The following is a 19,382-nucleotide window of genomic DNA, read 5'->3' on the forward strand; positions in this document are numbered from 1 at the left end:
GTCACACACAGTATCACCGGTAAGATGAGAAGCGCGGATCGAGTGTGTGGACACAGATATGGTGTATTGTCAGGTGCAAGGCACACACACGCACGCACACACACGTGCGCGCGCCCATTGACCGGTCAGTCGCTTTTTAGAAGCACGACTAAAGCTTTGGTCGCGGTGTCGTGTTAACATGAAAGCGTTCACGGCTGTTTAAAAAGAGCAGGCTTTGATTAGAATGAGATGTGTGAGAGTGCTTCTTACCGGCCTCCGCTGACGACGGCCTTTTTTTCTTCTTCTTTTTCTTCTATAATCCAGCGGAGCCGTCGCAGGGAGCCTTCCATCAAAAAAATTATGTTGAATCGACGATTTCACCTGAACATGCTCTCGGCGGGTATTTTTCTTCCTCTAAAAGGCGGAAGTCAAGTGTGCTGCTTGGCCACATCTTAAGCAGCATCAGCTTCAAGGGTGATCAAACGTTGAATTCCAAATTATTGACTGAACTACTAAGTGGGTATCAAAGAGGCCGTGTTGTTTTCATGCGTGAGAGTCGCTGCTGCAGCAAAATGGCTCTGCGTGAGTTTTCACACAGTGGTGTTGCCTCTCACATGGCATGATCATTATGAATGGTTTAATAATTCATCCGCTACTCCCATATGGGGCTCTATGTAGAATATGAATCTGAGATCTGGATTGTTAGGAAACCAATTTGCACAAAGCACGTCCTAACTTGCGTTGACATTAGCCGGTGAGGAGATTAAGCTCTTCGCTACAAAGTCATGCAAATTGTATCTTGGCGTTATAGAGATCCTGTTGCTGTCCTGTCAAAGCCACGCGTCTTGGGTGATTTTTTCCAGTTTTGGTGGAGGATTAATGAGTGAAATAATCGTTTCTTTTATAGGCTTTAAAAAAGTCATTGGATTATCTCATAAGCGAATGGTCTCCAAGCTTAAAGCAAGACTATATTGTCATTAATGAAAGAAAGATACGTGGTTTTCACAGCAGAGCGTCACCATGCAAAATAAGTAGTTTAGAGCTGAAAGGATTCCACGATTGATCGGTTATTTACTACGTTTTGATAATCAGTTTATTGTCCAAGTAGGCATGGGCAATGTATCGATAATATATTGATATTGTGATTTGAGACTAGATATCGTCTGTCTAAGCTTAGCAGACTCTTCTAGCTCTTCTATTATTTGCCTTTACCCACTTAAGCATTATCTCCACATCACTGATGATTATTTATCACAAATCTCATTGTGTAAATGTTTTGGGAAAGTACCAAAAGTTACCCCGACACTATCCGTATTGCCCGGGCCATTTGTTTCAGTCATTTGTTTAAAGCAAAGCGAAAGAAATTCACACGCTGTAGTTTCAGAAATGTGGATATTTTAACATTCTCTTCGTCAGCTGTGATGATGAACTAAATATTTTGGAGTTTTGGACCGTTGGTTGGCTAAAACATGCAATTTAACGTCATCAACTTGGTTACTGGCATTTTTAACATTTGTCTCTGACATTTGAAAGGCCAAATCATTGCTCGTCAATCACAGTAGTTCTTAACATGCAGACCTGAAAACAAAGCATCCCTGTTGACAAATCCCCCCACAAGGCTGAGGCACACATACATTACTGTTGACTCATAACGACTAATTAGAGCGGCATATACCTGTAGTTCTAGTTTGCAGCAAACATGTTTTCGACTGCTTTGCTTAATTCCTTTCCTGCAGTAGCTGCGGAATAATTAGCATCTCTAAACATTTCCTTTTTTTTTTTTTTAATTTAATGCCAGGAGTCGCATAATCATCCGGCCGACTCCTCAGCAGAGGCTCGGCTCTCTGAAACCCTGCCGGATACCACTTCACTGGAGTCGCTCCTTAACCTCAATGCTGAAGCATCATTTTTTCAAAGGCTCCTGCAAAGATGGAGCCCAAGTGCGTATATGCGCTTGAAGTGCGGCGTGAGGTTATCGATGGGAAACGGGTCGGATTCTCCCTCGCTCTGTCATTAACTCTCCTCCTTCCTTCTCCCATCTGCTCAATGGCCCCGCCGCTGCACTCACTCCCTGGTGTATTAGACAGCGCACACACACACACACACACACACACACACACACACACACACACTCTCTCGCATGCAAGAGGTCTGTTTGCATACCAAAAGCATACTTCATAGCTCAAACAAAATGAAAGGCGTATTAATTATACAGTCTCACGCACGCACACACACACACACAGAGAGAAAGAGAGCTAGAGAGAGGGAGCAGTTTTATGTTTCTCCTCTGCGTCAAAGGAGACAGAGTGTGAGAATGATGGAGTCTCATGCGTCAGGGAGAGAGGGAGCGAGGAATAAGCGCAGGGGGGGAGAGAAAGAGCGCACTGTCTTCTCTCTTTTAATGTGTGTGTGTGTGTGTGTGTGCGTGCGTAGCGTCTACCCGGCATAACGCCCCCTCTGTGTCCCCGAGTCACCCTCTGTCACTCACACACACTGAGACTATTGTCGAGACGTTGGGCGAGGCGCCCCAAGACATTTCTGTGGCACTGTGTCTGTCACGGGAGGGGTGATAGGGCCGATGTGTGGCTCACACACACACACACACGTCCAATTCTCACGCGTAGATGTGCCGCGTTACCATTTGAGGTCGTGTCGGTGGGTGAGTCGATGCGGTCCCCTCCTGGAGAGCAGGGCGTGAGTGCATGCGTGTGCGCGCGGCAAAGGCCCGAGCAGTGTTTGTTTGTTTGTGTCTGACATCACATTAGCCAGAGCTATCTTTCACCTTGCAAAATGAGTGACCCTGATTCTAAACTGACAGGGCGGATTTCAGTTTGCCACGGCGTCCCGGCGCGTCAGCCGCTGTCAGCTCAGCCCGTCTGCCCCGTTTTACAAAAAGAGACAGGGGCGCCACAAAGGAAACCGCGTATGTATGAGAAAGAAAGAGAGAGAGAGAGAGAGAGAGAGAGAGAGAGAGAGAGAGAGAGAGAGAGAGAGAGAGAGAGAGAGAGAGAGAGAGAGAGAGAGAGAGAGCATATGGTATACAAAATTGTTTGGAACTACTGGAAGTGGAAGAGAAAGAGGCCTTTTTTCTTGTGGTGATAACAATTGAGAAACAGAGAGAGGAGAGAGTGTACAGGATGTAGAGAATGAGAAAGTATGGGGGAGGAAGTGGGGGTGTGGGGAGGGGGGGGGGGGGGGGGATAGAGACCTCGCTCTTGTATCCGGATGTCTCCGAGGTCCTTCATTGACTCTGTCTATTGTTCACAGCAGCACTCCTAATCACTCTCAACAGGGAGGTTGTGCTTCTGTGTGTGTGCCTATCTGCCAGCCCTGTGTGTAGGTGTGTGTGTGTAAGTGTGTTTGTGTGTGGGTGTGTGTGTTGCAGGACAACGTATCTTTAGCTTCATCCTCACTTTTACTCTTTCATACATTGGCCTCCACAGTGAAGCCATTGTTCACTCTCCTCTGGTCAAGCTTAATGGACAATAGCAGTGGGTGGGGAAAGCCTGTTCCTAACACGCATACTATTAGTCTAATGGTCCACACACACACACAGACTGGGCAGTGAAATGCCATCTAAATAGCAGGCATACATATGCATGGTCTCTCTTACTCACGCACACAGAAGGCCGGTTTGTACGCCACCATCCTGTTTGCGTCTTTCTCAACAATGGCCGCTGTCATGGCTATTAAGAGAGATGACTGTTTTAGGGACTAGCAGTGGAAAGCAATGCACATCACGATCGCACCAACAACACCAACAAAGGAGCTAATCTGAATCATGGGCATTTGTCCGGTAAGCCTCACTTCGCGTCCTCGCTCTTTCAGCTTTTTGTTTCTGTTTTGTCCCCCACGGACAGCCACGGCTACACAAAAGGATAAACGTTTCAAAGGCCCGATGCGGTGAATAGAGTCAGTGATTTTCAATGTGTATCTGCAGGGTGGAGAGAGCCCAGATGGAGACGTGGGGAGAAGGGAGAAAGCTCAATGCCAGAGTGGACAGCTTGATGGTAACAAAAGCTGTGGCGGATGGCGATGCAGTGGAACCCGCATGCGGTGTTGCTCTCTCTCTGCGTCTCTCCACATAAAACACACACACACACAAAACCGTACCTTAAAAAACACACACAAACACACTCACAGTGGCTAGTTAGGAGAGCGCTGATGAGCAGTGGCCGCCGGGTTTGGCTTTTAATTGTTCCCGGAAAGAGGAAGTGATTTATGGACGACAGGCTCCGGCAAACAGCGGACACGCGTTGCAAAAAGTATTTGCCGGGACGGGCGTGCCGGTAAGCAGCGTGGACGGCAGTTCCGCCGGGGGGAGGGGCAGCAGGCAGCAGACTGCAGCAGTGTGGAGAGGAGTGAGGAGTGTGGAGAGAGAGAGAAAGAGAGGGAGGGAGAGAGGGACCGCATAGTGCCGATCAGATGACCTCGCTGCTGCAGTTAATGTTCTCTGGCGCTCAGACACAAGGCTGAGGCTCTCCCTCATACCGCGGGGCTTCTGTACTACAAGCTATTGTGGCGGCAGGAGTGATGTTGTTGGAGGAGGGGGGTTAACAATGGAGGGAGTGGAGGAGGATAAGGTGGGGAAAGAAGGGGCACACGACACAGAGGAGGTATATGTTACCAAAGCAGTGCTCCGTGTCCGTAATCCTCTGTGGCTTTCTTTCTTTCTTTGTCTCCCTCTTTTCTCTTTGTCTCACTCTCTTGCCTCCCCCCCCCCCACACACACCTCCCCTCGCATCATTTTGCCTACTGCCGCACTTGCCCCCCTCTCCCTCAGCCGCGTGCCTCCCCTCTCCCTCCCTTCTTCCCTCTCCCTGTCTCTCCCTTGCTCCCTCTCTTCTCTTTCTCTCTCTGCAGTGCAGCACAGTGATTATCATTCCTCTCACAGAGGCAGCCCTGATAGTCAGATACTGCTGAGCACCCTTCTACATCACCTGCTTCTAGGGGGAGCAAGAGAGAGAGAGAGAGGGGGAAGGGAAGAGGGGGGGGGTGGACTGCAGAATAAGAAGGATGAAATGAGAGAAGGGAGAGCAAAGCGGAGGGTGAGAGGAAGCAGAGAAATATGGGAGGGGGGGTATAGGGGTAAAGCAGAAGCGTGGAGGAGGGAGGGACTGCTCTTACTGCAGAGGTGGTCCCACTGCAACACACACACTCTCGCCTGCATAGTTATAAACGTGCCAGCGAGTGTGTACGTGCACACCTGCGAGTGTGAGCGCAAGCAAGCAGGTGTGCCTAATGTGTGGATTCACGGCATCCGCATGGAAGCCAGTGTGTGTGTGTGTGTGTGTGTGTGTGTGTGTGTGTCTGTGTGTGTGTTGTGGCAACAAGGCGCCTCGGCTCATCAACATCTGTGAGTCAGACAGCCGAAGAAATGCCGCTCGTATTGCTTCATCCCTTTTACCCGAGCCGAGTCTCAACCTGCTCCAAACCATTTTCTGCATTCTGCAAATACCACAGCGGTCCTCCCTCTCTCCCCCCCTCTCTCCCCCTCCCCAAAACGGTATTCTTTGTCTCTTCATTTCTACTTCAGGCCGTCTGTGGTCAGAGTTGTACAAGTCGGGTCCCCTTTCATCATTGGTACATTTCCACAGGCTGCCACACGCACGCACTGATTACCAGCCCCGTCTTTGTGTTTCACCCATTTATAGGTTGTTTTATTCATCGTGTGACTCCCCCCCCCCCCCCCCCCTCTCTCTCTCTCTCTCTCTCTCTCTCCCACTTGGTGTCTTCACCTGTCTGCTTGACCCGACGCGCACAGCGTGTAAACAGGCCGTCTTGCTCTTTCCTGCATAGCCCGGGGGAAACTGCATTCTAGCGTCCGCGCACGCGTCCCCCCCCCCCAACGTTACAGCAAATACAGTTCCAGACGAGTTCTAAATTTAAATAACCCAGTGTAAATATATCATCCTCAAATAAATTGTTCACACATCTGTCCTGTTCGCAAGGCCCCCACGAGATGCCTCCTGTCGGGATATTTCACTGTCTCCACCCCTCCATTAGTTTGCCTCATTGGCACAGATGAAAAGGGATGGTAAAAAAGCAAAAGTGCTGAGATGAGTTTCCACCAAACTTCACACTTTTAGGTGCTTGCGGGGGAAAAAAATCTGTTAAGATGATAATAGAAGACATCTGGAGAGGATGTGAGGATCTAAATGGTAACTCACTTAAAGTGATAGAAAACCATAGAGTGGCAAAGAAGAACACATTGAAGCATGCCACCAGCAGAGCCACGTCTTCTGTTCACTTTAAATATACACATTAAACAACAATGTGCATCCTTCCGTGCCGTTAGTGTCGCCGCGCAAAGCATCTTTACAGTTTCATCTGGCAAAGTGACGGCGTTCCTGCTTTAAAAAGCTTTAAAATCAAACAGAAAAAAACAATCGCACACTCTTCACATCTCAAGAATGTTTGAATTATAATAAACTCCCAGTTCACTCACTCATTCCAACATCCGCTCCGCTCTCAGAGAGTGAGCACACACACACACACACACACACACACACACACGATTGCTGGCTGCATTAGCGCGGCACTCTAAACGGAAGGCAAAACAAGAGAGCAGAGGCAAAGGTAATTTGCCCTGATCAGCATTCCAGATATGAAGTCTGGGTCCATACCCATGTGGTGTCAACAGCAGCATATTAGTTTTCATTATGCGTTGTGGAAGCAGAGTGCAATATCACCTTACGTATTCTGTTATCGCTGCGATGTGCAGAAGACTGACATTTAATCAGCTCAATTATTTTTAGGTAGTAAATAAGCTATCGTGTTATGAGAGACAGGATGAGCTGACGTAATTTGATGACATGAATCGTGATAATAGACGATTGATCTTGCATTGAGTATCAGAAGCATGCTTGTCCAGTACGGACAACTAAGCATTTGAACGTGTTCTAAGCATTTATTCACGTATTAAAATTGTGGTTTTTTTTAAGTAATTATTTAATTGAACCTTCTCTAATCATTCAATTGGTCATCCTGCCTACTGGAGCTGCTAAGCCACTTAAAGAATTCCATAAATCTGGTTTTTAATTGAGACATTCTGTATCGGGTCACAATCCTGTTTCTGGCATGAAAATAATCATATTTAGGCGTATGGATGCTTGGCATTAAACACCACACGTCCGCAGGTTGAAACCACCAGTGACGGACGGCCGGCGGGGATATTAACACGCTGAGCTACACCCCTCAGTCAACGTTAGGAAAACTCAGCCGTCTTGGAGGGAGTGATTACAAATTGGATGCCAGGTGTCTGCTTGATTGACATTTGGCTCATGGAACTGTCCGACTTCTGCCTCGTTTCAGCACAGGAAAGAAAAAGAAAAAAAAACTCCCCTGAAACCTCCTCTGCCTCCAGAAACACACGCTAACGTGCAGCAACATGGAGGCAAGTGGGCGAAGAAAAAAACAAAATCCACCACGCCAGAACGGGCTTTCGTAAAACCGATGAACATTTGTGAAATATGAGAAGATATCATCCCTCATTAAAACATATGAATTCCGTCTGTCACAGTCTGATGCATTTTTAATAAAGAAAAGCAAGCAGGCAAGAAAAAACGTCTTATATGTAATTAGAATCAATCGCAGAGCTGTTTAGTCCAAATGCAATTATTGAACAGTGCTCTTCAACTCATTTGGCTACATCCACTCGATCAAATATCAATTGAAGAGCAAAAAGCAATCACACACTGTCGGTGGATATCGATCGTAATAAAAATTGTTGGCATCAGCCTTAAATAACTCATTTTGGTGCAGAAAATGAATTATGAGTTTATTGTGCTGGATGTTGACTCTACAGCAAACAGTGTATCTAAAATTATACATGACATCCTCGCTCTGGTTGCGTGCAACATGACCTGAGTGTTGGTATGAGCGAAATACTGTATTAAAGAGGAACCAATCTATATGTACCAAACGTATACATAATCAGGCGCAACATGGTGGCTCTTCTGCGTAGATGATGAAAAACAAACGAGACTGAGCAGAGGGCCAAAAGGGAAACGGGGCTGAGTCCTGCAACCGTATTTGTAGTTTTGGTTTATGCATAAGCCGCATCCTGTCAATTCATTATGCAGACCAGCGCGTGGCAGGGCACAGACCAACACAAACACACACGCACACACACACACACACACACACACACACACACACACGTCCCAACGCGCTTGCAGACGCGCACAAACCAGTCAGACGCGCAGATGTCGCACATACGCGCGCAAAAAAACGCACACGTGTTGAATACGCAGACACGAGAAGAGAGGGAGACTGTTAATTAACCAGAGCTCGTTAATTCTCTTTGAACCGACAGCGAGGAGGTTTACACACTAATTACCTTGATGACTGAGCCAACCTGCGCACGCACGCACATATGCGCCACCTCGAACTGCGAAACACACACACACACACACGTGTACTCTCACAGGCTGACATACACCTTGCAGTCTTTTAAAGTCTCACACAACGCAGTGAAATACAAAGGTGCGAAGTCTCACTCGTAAGCATATGCACACACACGCGCGCGTGCGCCGGAAACTCTAGCACTGAAATGAAAGCTATATTGGGAGCTTTTTTCTTTTTTTCTTTTCACGGTTCCTTCAGAGCTGCAACATTCAGATGGTTACGTTGATTCTGAGTTCAGACCCATCATGCATCGGTTTGATTCATACCTTTCTGCCAGAAATAACTTCACAGGATCTCACATACTGTATCAGGAATGCTCATGTGCTTGTACAGTACGGCTGCGCTACACACGCGCGCACAAAACGCACTCAACGCGCCCACTCAGACACGCTCTCCGCGCCTTGCAAAGGAGCGAAGCTCCCATGTCAGTATTGAACTGTAATGGCCCGTGTCAGATTAAGGGGAAGGATTTTTTCATGTCCTCCGTCAAACTCAATTAATATTCCATCAGGCATGAATTCATAGGCCACGCTGGACCTTAGCCAACTCATCCGCATGTGTCTGTGTTCGAAAGTGTGTGTGTGTATGTGTGTGTGTGTGTGTGTGTGTGTGTGTGTGTGTGTGTGTGTGTGTGTGTGTGTGTGTGTGTGTGTGTCTGTGTATGTGTGTGTGTCGACGTTCAGATATTTAGTAATCAGTCTTCATTCCGATAGCTCTTGACAAATAATAAAAAGCATGCACAGGCAAGGCAAGACACGTTTATTTGTAGAGCACATTTCAACAACAAGGTAATTCAAAGTGCTTCACATGAAACCATTAAAAGCATCAAAACATAAGGCAAAAGAAAAGGAGATTTAAAAACATTTAAGAACATTCATTGCATTAAAACATTTAAAAAACGCACACAAACATGCTTTGTGAGTCAGGTTGGGAAAACATCAAGGGACGCTTGTGTTTTTTTGGAGGAAGAGATGAGCTGGTGCAGCAGACAGGAAATAAAAAGAGATTTGTTTAAGATATGAGCAACGAGGACAGAAGCTTTAAAAAGAGGTTATTGATAGGAAATGATGGGGAAGGGGGGGGTGGTAGTATAGGTATGAATGAACGAGTATAAGGACACATTTTGAAGAAGAAAAAGAAGTGAGACAACAATGGTGAGAGGCCAGAGGGACAGAGACACACTGTGCGGAAGAGACGAGAGGTTTTGTCAATGAGCAGAAGACTTTCAGATGGAGAGGACGGAGGATGAGAGAAAAGGAGGGAAAAACGGGGTTTATGGAGTTATGGGTCAATAAAGCCTGCTGTGGGGAAGAGGAGAGGGACTCATAACGAGGTCAAGGACACATCATCGATCGCCACGTCATAAAGCTGACTCTCTTTTACTCTCTTACCACAGTGGCGGAATAAGAACTCAGATCTTTTACTTAAGTAAAAGTAGTAATACTACATTTAAGAAATAAGAAATAAAGTCTTAGTGTAAGTATCAGCATCAAAATATACTTAAAGTATGTAAAATTGTGACTGAAATGTAACGGGGTAAAAAGTACTATAATTGCCTCTGAGATGTAGCGGAGTAGAAGTAAAAAGTAGCATGAAATGGTACAAGTACAAGTACAAAAAAAGAATTAAGACTTAAGAACAGTACTTGAGTATATGTACTTAGTTACATTCCAGCACTGGCTTAGCATCCCTATGTTAGCATTGTCTCACAGAGCTGCTAGCATGGCTGTAGACTCGTGGAATGCGTTCCATCTACCTCGGGAATCGGAAGTTGTACTTGGCAATGGCGTCACACCTGAGTTGACGGCGTTACGGTACAACAACTCGTGAAACTTAGTGTGGCTTGCTCCAACCAGGTTAGCCATTGTTAGCTATCGTTAGCAATAGAAGGCCGGAGAGGGATCATTTCATTTTTAACCATCATTATCATGAAATAATTATTCTGTCATCATGAAAAAACATGATAACGTATTGCGATGAGATCGAACGATTAACTTCTTTCTTATTGCAAGAAAACAAATCGTGATCGTCACCCGTTCCCTCTCTCTCTCACTTGTTCGCCCATTTCTTCTCTCTCTGTGCCATTGCCCCTTGGTCTGAAAAAAAGAGGTCGGACTGCTTCATCTGAACGAATGCTCTAAAAATACATTGCTCTCTCTCTCTCTGCGGAGAGTCAAGATGAAGCCACTGCGATTCCAAGGGCTGCTGCTTCTCTATTAGAATCGAATGGCTCCTCCTCAGTCTTGCTCTGCTGTCTGTTTCTCTCATCCCTTTATTTCAAGAAATGGCGGGAGAAACAAGTGCTCACACACACACACACTCCCTTACTTAATTAATTAGCTGTGCATTAGGTGAAACATTCCATTTCTCTTTGAGTGTTTGGAAGGAAAAGAACAATTGGTTTAGTTTGGGTTTTTAATGCCAGCCGTCCATCCGTTTCCCTCCAGATTATCCCGAGGCGACGTTCCCAGTTCAGGTTTTTTGTTTTTTTTTCCGCCCTAATCTGCGTCTTCCCTCTGTTCCCCTCACTTTCTCGCTATATGCCGCGTGTTTCAAAGCATATCTAAATTGAAAGGGATGTCATTTCTTGCGAATAGACAAATGAGCATGAGAGGAGATAGGAGGGGCGTTGTAAAGAAATGGGCTTCCTGGTGCAGAGTGATCCCTCCAGGCCAGACGGAGTCATTTAACTCCTTCTGATATTCTCTCAGCATGGATTTATTATGCTCTTCTTCTTTTTTTATCCTCCAAAGTGAAAACCGGTCTGCTAACTAGACTGGGGTGATTTGAGTGTTGAAATCGCAGCAGGTGCGATGCTCAGTTTGAGCGAACGATGTGATTCGTTACTGAATCATCACCACTTTTACAGTAAAACTCATTTTTTCGTTATTATCACTATTATCACTATATGAGATCCCAATTAAGTTCAACATAGAGGTCGCTAAAGGGTTAACAAAAAAAATATGAAATGAAAACAATGTAAAGGATAAGGCTGATGATGTTCTGTACTTTGTTAACAAATCCAATGAAAAGACCAAAACCAACAATGCGTTAATCCATCTCTCAGTAGATTCCAACGTTCCTATCCAGCCTTCAGAAGATATCAATCTTAAAAAAACTGCGGATGAATACACATCTGGTCACCTGGGGAATATTTATGCACACAACCCGTTCTGTACACACAGCAGGTTGGTGCAGCCGGGACCGACTTCAAAGGAACCCACAGTGCCCAATGCCATCGGCTATAACGGAACACGTCGCCCATTGCAACGATGTGTTTGATTCAAAACGACGGATCTACGTCGGGCTTTGGATACACAGACCGGACTTGTCAATGAGCTCAATGCATTGCAGGTTTTGTTGACAATCATAAAAAATATAGAATCTGCCTTCACTTCAGAGTATTTTTTTGACAGTGGGCTCTATATCGCCCAGCTGTTACTACTGGGCTCCAGTCCAGATGAAAAATAAGTGTCTCCAGGCCGGCCAGAGGTTTGTAAACATCCGCCATATCCAGCAGCATTAATCTAAACTGGGATTAAAAGTCAATGGAAAACTTTGAAAGACCGCCGCGATTGGTTGACGGCTATTACCCTGCATTGTCGCAGCGAAGCTCATAATCAAGGCGAACACGATTCGGATAATCTCAATATGTCTTTGCGGACCCCCTTGCGGACCCCTCCTGCCTAATCCCCAGATTTAGAATCCAGGATGATTAATCCCATATCCTGTGTGTTTTCTGTTTTCCCGCAGGGAACCCTTCGCCGGGTGACCTTCTCCGTAGTGAGCCAGCCCCAGGACGCCGGCTGCTACGACAGCGGCCTGGAGGACTCGGAGACGCCGAGCAGCAAGAGCTCGTCGGGGCCGCGGATCGGAGCGCTGCCGCTGCCGGAGGAGGGCTACGAGCGCACCACACCGGAGGGCAGCGTGGGGGATGAGGAGCACGTGGAGAACGGTCAGAGTCGCACAGTAAAACAGCCAATTACATTCATCGAAGTCACTCCGAAATTGCGGTCACGAGGCCACCAGATACTTTCATCGTTTGTATTCTGTGAAAACACACACACAGTCACTGCATGCTGCCAAGGTCTCAGGAGCCTCTCCTCTCCTCACATGACGGGAATGTGTTTTATAGAATAAATGTCCTGTGTGTGTATGTGTGTGTGCTGCACATGTGTTTGTGTGAAGGCGTGTGAGTCACCTGAAAAGCGTATTTCTGAAAAGCTAACGGTTTGCTCGTCGGTGGCCTTGCCTTCAGTCGGCAGCCCAAAACTTCCCTTTTTACCAACAAAATTGTGTTTTTACCCTTTTCTCTCATCTTCTCTCTGCATCCTTTGTCAAGGATGCAGACTAGCACACAACAACGTTTTTTTTATTGTTTCATTTTAAATTCCATATTTTTCTCCTCTTTTCTCTGTGTACACTCACGCCAGTGATGGAACAAGTGAAGCAACACACCAAGGTCACTATGGCCCTGGTGTGTTGCTGACTGTACTTGTGGGGTTAAATGCTGCTTTCTCACCGACGTGCGGAGTCTTGAGAATATTGTGGAGTTTTAATAAGTTTCCTTCACCGTCAGATAGAGAGAGGGATTGAACAGAGAATTAATTGTTTGCAGTGGCGGGCCGTGCATTGTATACCTGGGTCTTCAGTGCTGTCCTACAACAGTTGAACCACCTCCTACGGTTATTATTTGTTTCTAGGGCTGTAATAATACACGTATTAAACCGCTCGGTACGAGGCTGACGAACCGAACAATACGTTTGAATAATACTTGTGCATTTGGAAGATGCAGAAGCTTAAATTGTGGGAAATATAATGTTCTTTCGGTGGAGCCACTGCGCTCAACCTGGCAACCCACCCAATGTTGGAACAAAAACATTGTACTCAGCTGAGCCACGTGTGTTCTGGGACGCACACGAAATTAGCTGAGCAGATAAAGCAACAGCAGCAGCACTGAAAACTCTCCCCGCAGCGTTTAGCCATTTCTCCAGACCATAATTCTTGCTTTTTAAAATGAAACAAAAACATGAATGACGGGATGCTTCGTCATTGACGGACAATGCATGTCGTCAAAATCAACGTAATTAACACAATGACAAGAGCAAACTCACAAGAACCAGTCACACATATTTACATGACAACAAAGCATGACAAATCAATGCATCAACACTGCAGCGCTAAAACACGTATTCCACCGCACACTCAAGAGCACGAGCCATTCAAATATTATTCACAACAGAGGGAACAACATTCACCATATCATAAAAACGACACCATAGACAAATGAACACAGTAGTAACGCTACTGCAGATGTAAAAAAAAAACAAAAGCACTTCACTTACCAAAGCTGCTGTTCACGTAAAGATAAAGTATAGTATTGTATAATATGGGTCTGTTTCTCCTCCTCCTTCAGCCATTGAGTGTTAAAAAAACAAAGCTACACCAAGCAAAACGCTAAAACTGTCATGTCAATGTCATAGCTTCTTACATATCTTTCCACTTGAACTCTTACTACTACTAAGTTCTGCTAGCTAGCTTTCAGCTTCACAACAGTGACGCTAGCCCACTGACCAATCACGGCGCACGTTATTGCTGAGCTGCACGTTAATAATGCTGACGTACTTGTAGGCTACCTAGAAGGCTCTGATACGTCAAAGAACACGCCCAACATGTCAAACTAAAGATCTGATTGGTTGAAGACTGACAATCAACAATATCGTCCCCATTCACTTAAACTGCAAAGGCTTCCTCTCTTCTTACCTAGAGACACAGGGGTGAAATGTGATTGGATAAAAGACTTAAAACAAGCTGCACTGGAAGCAGTGCTGCAGGCTGGAAGCAGAGCAACTGACGAAGACAGTAGCTGTGCAGTGAGAAAATAAGCTAATGGGAAAAATAATTCGAATACATAAAGTGTATTTATGAAAAATTTATGAATTCGGAAATAGCTATCAGTTTGTGATTCTGTAGAAGGCTTAGCTGGTCCTGACGGCCCACCACTGGTTGGTTGTAATTATACTGTATAATGATGTGCTTTTTTGGCTTCACACGGATTTACTGCCGCCGCCGTTGCCGCCGTACGAAGGCAACAAACCTGGAATTAGTTGTCACAATACAACAGAAATATTTGATTTATCGTGTTGCATTCTAACAGAGCAGAATTTAGAAAAACTAAACGGGCAATCTCTCTTTTTGTCTTTCCTGTGTCCAGATGCCAGACAGCTGCCAGATGTAGCCCTAACAGGAAAGTGCACCAGGGAGTGTGATGAGTTTGGCCACTCTGACACCTGTTGGATGCCCGTCCACCCTTCGCCTCGCCAGCGCCACGGCAGCGACCCCCCACGGCTCTCCACCTTCGCCCCCGGTGACGACAATAACAACCTCCACGGCAACGAAAGCGACAGCGAGAGCGCTGGCAGCGCGGGCAGCGCGGGCAGCGCGGGTAGCGCGGGCAGCGCGGGTAGCTCAGAGCCCGGGGTGGTCGGCGGCGGCGGAGAAGGTCAGAGGTTACCCTTGGCCAATGGGGATCCTCTCGGCACCCTGGGGGGCGGAGACCGCAACAGGAACATGGGCGACCACAACCGCAACCTCCTGAACCGCAAGATGACCTCGGCGTCCTACGACACGTTCAGCAGCGCAGGCTTCGGGAGGCGCCAGCAAGACGAGGAAGGAGGAGAAGGCCAGAACCCGACCGAGGTCATACCTCTGACGCGCACCGGAGGGGACTACAAGACCACGTCCTGCCTCACGCTTTCACGCCGAGAGGTCTACCTGTGACGGCTAGGCGATTGAAGCGATCACTCCCTTTTCTGAAAGAAAAAACAAAACAGGGAGGGTTAAGACTTTACTGTCATCATTTAAACCCATGAAGATGTGAAAATGTTGGGAAAAGATGTTTTCCAAAAGCTGTACATCAAATTGGATTTTGGATTCTGACTACTATTTATAGGCACCTCAACTTAAGCAAGCGATGAATCAACTCTTCGGAGAGCTCTGACCAGGAGTACTTTCTAAAGAAAAAAAGAAAAAGAAAAAAAGCATTTTTTAACTACTATTGAAAGTTGCCCGCAGGCGATGATCCTATTACGTCCTTGTGGGGGAGGATGACTTCATCTCTTCTTATTTTTACCTGAATCTAGTGCATGCCTGTCCCTCTGCCACACTGGGGGTCCGTGTGAAGAAGAGAGAGGATGAGACTGAGTGAATCCTGATGCTATAAATGTCTCGGTGCATGTGGTAAACTTTCACCGGGGCTCCAGCGGGCAAGATTTGGACTCAACTGGTGAACCATCTTGCTGAAAAAAAACCACCGAGGTCTTATCATGTCAAAAACAGATGAAGGAGAAGTAACGGGTCTTTGATTGAGTTCCGTGGATCTAATCCAAACCAAGCAAACGTTCGAATGACTAAACACAACGCGGGGGGGGGGGGGATATTAACCAATCAAACTGCTGATCCCCTGCGAGAATCTCAACGAGTCATAAACAAAGTAGTAGTGAGAAGAAAAAAAAGTGCTGATCTCTGAAATCAGGTGTCTTTAAAAACATTCAAAAGAAACTGCAACGGCGTGAAAAGACTTTCTTTTTTTCTTGCAGTAATCAAATGTAACCACTCAAAACACAAGGTGCTCATAGAGCGTCAGTAGTGCCACAGAGTTCCGGCGTGTGTGAAAATACGTGTGCTATCATGTTTGCCTCCACACCCAGTCTGTATGTATATGTATATATCGTACGTGTGTATTTGATAAGACGGCAGGTTTGTACTCTCTCTGCTGCTGTCCACCGTTTCCACGGGGGACTGAGGACGCCTGCCGCGTCCCTACAGGGTTCCCGTATCACAAATGTTCCTTCAAACGCACATGCACACACGAATACACACGCGCACACACTTAACACTCACACACACACACACACACATCTGAGCATGTAAACACAAAGTGGTACGGTTGCATTTACAGAATGTGAACATGCATAGGGCCACAGTTTATGACATGATCTGGTGGCAGTGTATCATAAATTATATAACTTGCATTAACTTTCGTACAGGAAACATTCAGCACACACACACACACAGTATTAAAACATACATAGAGACAAACCCATATTACGATGTGCGCAAGTCATACGCACTGTGTGTGTATGTGCTCTTAATCATACTTTTTTAACATATTGCCTCTCATTGAACCCCCCCCCACCCCTTCAGACGGTATTTAAACATGAAATGTATTTAAATAATTACTCATCTCTCTGACTGACGTGCTGGGCGACATTAAAAAGGGAATTTCAGTCATCTACTGTATGTAACGATAGACAATGCAGGAACATGAGATGTTCTGTATACTGTAAGTAGGACTCATAGGAAAAACCAAATTTCTGTAAGGAAAAAAAAAGGACTCTGCATGAACGAAAGAAATGCTGACTTTGTTTCTCTCTTTTTTTAAACCACGCGCCTTTTTTGGATACCACGCCTATTTGGATACATCCGTATTACACGTGTGTGTGTGTGTGTGTGCGCGCACTCACGTAGCGGAAGTGGAGATGATGATGGCGGCGAAGGAGTTAGCTTCAGTGGATTAAACTGTTCCCACTTGGTCGTAGTGCGAGTGTGGTGGTAACCTTTCTCTCAGTCTCCATGAACAAAAGAAAACACAACGCAGTGGGAGCTGCGGAGATCCGCCGCACCCCTTTTTCACCACACAGTGCCGACCCGAACTCGCCCACGCCAATCTGCACAGACAACAGAACTTGCCCTTCACAGCAGCTACCGCACGAATCCAGACACACACTCTCTCCGCTGCGCCGGCGCCGAAAGAGCGTCTGTGGATTGAGGCCGGCGCATCTTAATTCCCATCATCAGTGTGTGGTTCTGTGGTGCGATAGGGATAATAGGGTTAGGTCGTCCCTGCGGTCTTAATGAGTTCCTTTTCTCCTCTCCTCTCCTTTCCTTGATCTGCGCTGATCTCATTCACGTCTGGATCGGTGAATGTAACACCGCTGGAAATTGCCAGTAAAGCGTGTCTTCTTCATTTATTTTTCTGGTTGTTTCGGATCCGATGAGGCGGAGGAGACGCGCTCGTTAAGGACGTGCTGCTGTTTAAGCTTGTGGATCCTTGTAGAGCGTGTAGTTAGTCAGACAGGAGAGCAACACTCAGGTAAGATGTGTAACTACACTGTTCACTCAACGTTTGGAAAGTAGTGAGTCCTGTACATTACATTTACAACCGGTGTCGTCCTGAGAGGTGGGTGTGCTCCTTGCGCGTGGTTACACGTTGTATATCTGTATATACCTTCAACTTGACAACTATGTGACCGACTCCCTTTAGCTCATTTTAGGCCACTGATGTACTTACTCCCTAAGCCTTCATTGCCCCCAAATCCCCAACACGGCTGTTTACTGAGCTCTGCTGTTGATGGACTGTGAGGATGTAAATAACTCAACGCATGGAGTTAATCTGTTCGTGGACGGTTCAAGTTGGAAAAAAAGGGATTGGGGAAAACAATCATCCTGCGGGGCTCGTACACTGAAAGAAGAAAGGACACGTGCTCTTTCTCTGCGAGAAAGAGTTGGGACGAGTGTGTGTACTATTCGAAGAACTGAACGTCCAGCTTGTGAGTTTTGGAAAGAGACTCTTGACTCAGCCCTGCTTTCTCCTTGATTTCTTCAAACTGCCTGTTTTATGGCAGTTCTATTGCGGCACCTTTCAAACCCTCCCATCACCGGTTTGAGGGAACTTGAGCTGTACATGAATCGGTGTGGGTGTGTACCTGTTTTTCTTTCATTTTTTATATTGCACGTTTAAACATGAATATCTTTCAGTCTACCGCAAAACAGAGAGGGGAGACGGACAGAGAAAAGCGTGACGTCTGAGAACTATCACCCACTAATCGAGACATTTTTAAAAACAGACACTCCAGCGCACATCATGTTCCCGTCATCCCCGTTGTGCTGTTACTCTTATAGCCATGTACAGCTAAAACTACACTGTAGAACAGACAACTGGAACCCATAACAGACAATGGCATGCCTAAGGTCTTCAAATCTGCACTTGAGAAAAAAATGAGACAAAAAAAACCAACAACTGTTATTTTTATTTTCCTCTACTTTGTTTTTCTTTTCTTATGGGGCTGGCTCTGTTTTTTGCTGCTCCCTTCCTGTAATTACGTAATGAACTAATTGCATTTGCTATGACGAGGAAGAGGAGGAGCTGTCGAAGAATGGTTTGGTATGAAGATGAATCATGTAAAAGTTTGACTTTGACATTAAAAACTTCAAACACTCGTGTTTATTAACTTTTGTTAGATTGTTTCACACAGTAACAGGGAAATAAAAAAGAGATAAACAAATAGTAACAATGAGATAAACAATAGTAACAATGAGATAAACAATAGTAACAATGACATAAACAATAGTAACTAAGATGAACAACTAACAATGAGATAAACAATAGTAACTAAGAGATAATCAACAGTAACAAAGATGAACAACAGTAACAATGAGATAAACAATAGTAACTAAAAGATGAACAACAGTAACAATGAGATAAAAAATAGTGACAATGAGATAAACAATAGTAACAATGAGATAAACAATACCAACTAAGAGATGAACAATTGTAACAATGAGATAAACAATAGTAACAATGAGATAAACAATAGTAACAATGAGATAAACAACAGTAACAATGAGATAAACAACAGTAACAATGAGATAAACAACAGTAACTAAGATGAACAACAGTAACAATGAGATAAACAATAGTAACTAAAAGATGAACAATAGTAACAATGAGATAAACGGTAGTAACTAAGCGATCAATAATAGTAACTAAGAGATAATCAACAGTAACTAAGAGATGAACAATAGTAACAATGAGATAAACAATAGTAACAATGAGATCAACAATATAGTAACAATGAGATAAACAATAGTAACAATGAGATAAACAACAGTAACAATGAGATAAACAACAGTAACAATGAGATAAACAACAG

At 45.4% G+C, this 19,382-nt stretch overlaps 1 protein-coding gene across 1 annotated transcript in view; it reads left to right on the forward strand.

Moving 5' to 3' along the window:
* pcdh7a (protocadherin 7a) overlaps positions 1–18,579 on the forward strand; it is a 45,387-nt gene extending 26,808 nt beyond the window's left edge. Inside the window, exons 4-5 of the mRNA XM_079278974.1 lie at positions 12,142–12,343; positions 14,603–18,579. Of these exons, the coding sequence (XP_079135100.1) occupies positions 12,142–12,343; positions 14,603–15,168 (768 nt within the window). The 3' untranslated portion in view covers positions 15,169–18,579. The remainder of the gene's footprint in view (positions 1–12,141; positions 12,344–14,602) is intronic.
* The last annotated feature ends 803 nt before the right edge of the window (positions 18,580–19,382 follow it).

This window comes from Melanostigma gelatinosum (assembly GCF_949748355.1).
Source record: "Melanostigma gelatinosum genome assembly, chromosome: 11".
Classification (NCBI taxonomy): Eukaryota; Metazoa; Chordata; class Actinopteri; order Perciformes; family Zoarcidae; genus Melanostigma; species Melanostigma gelatinosum.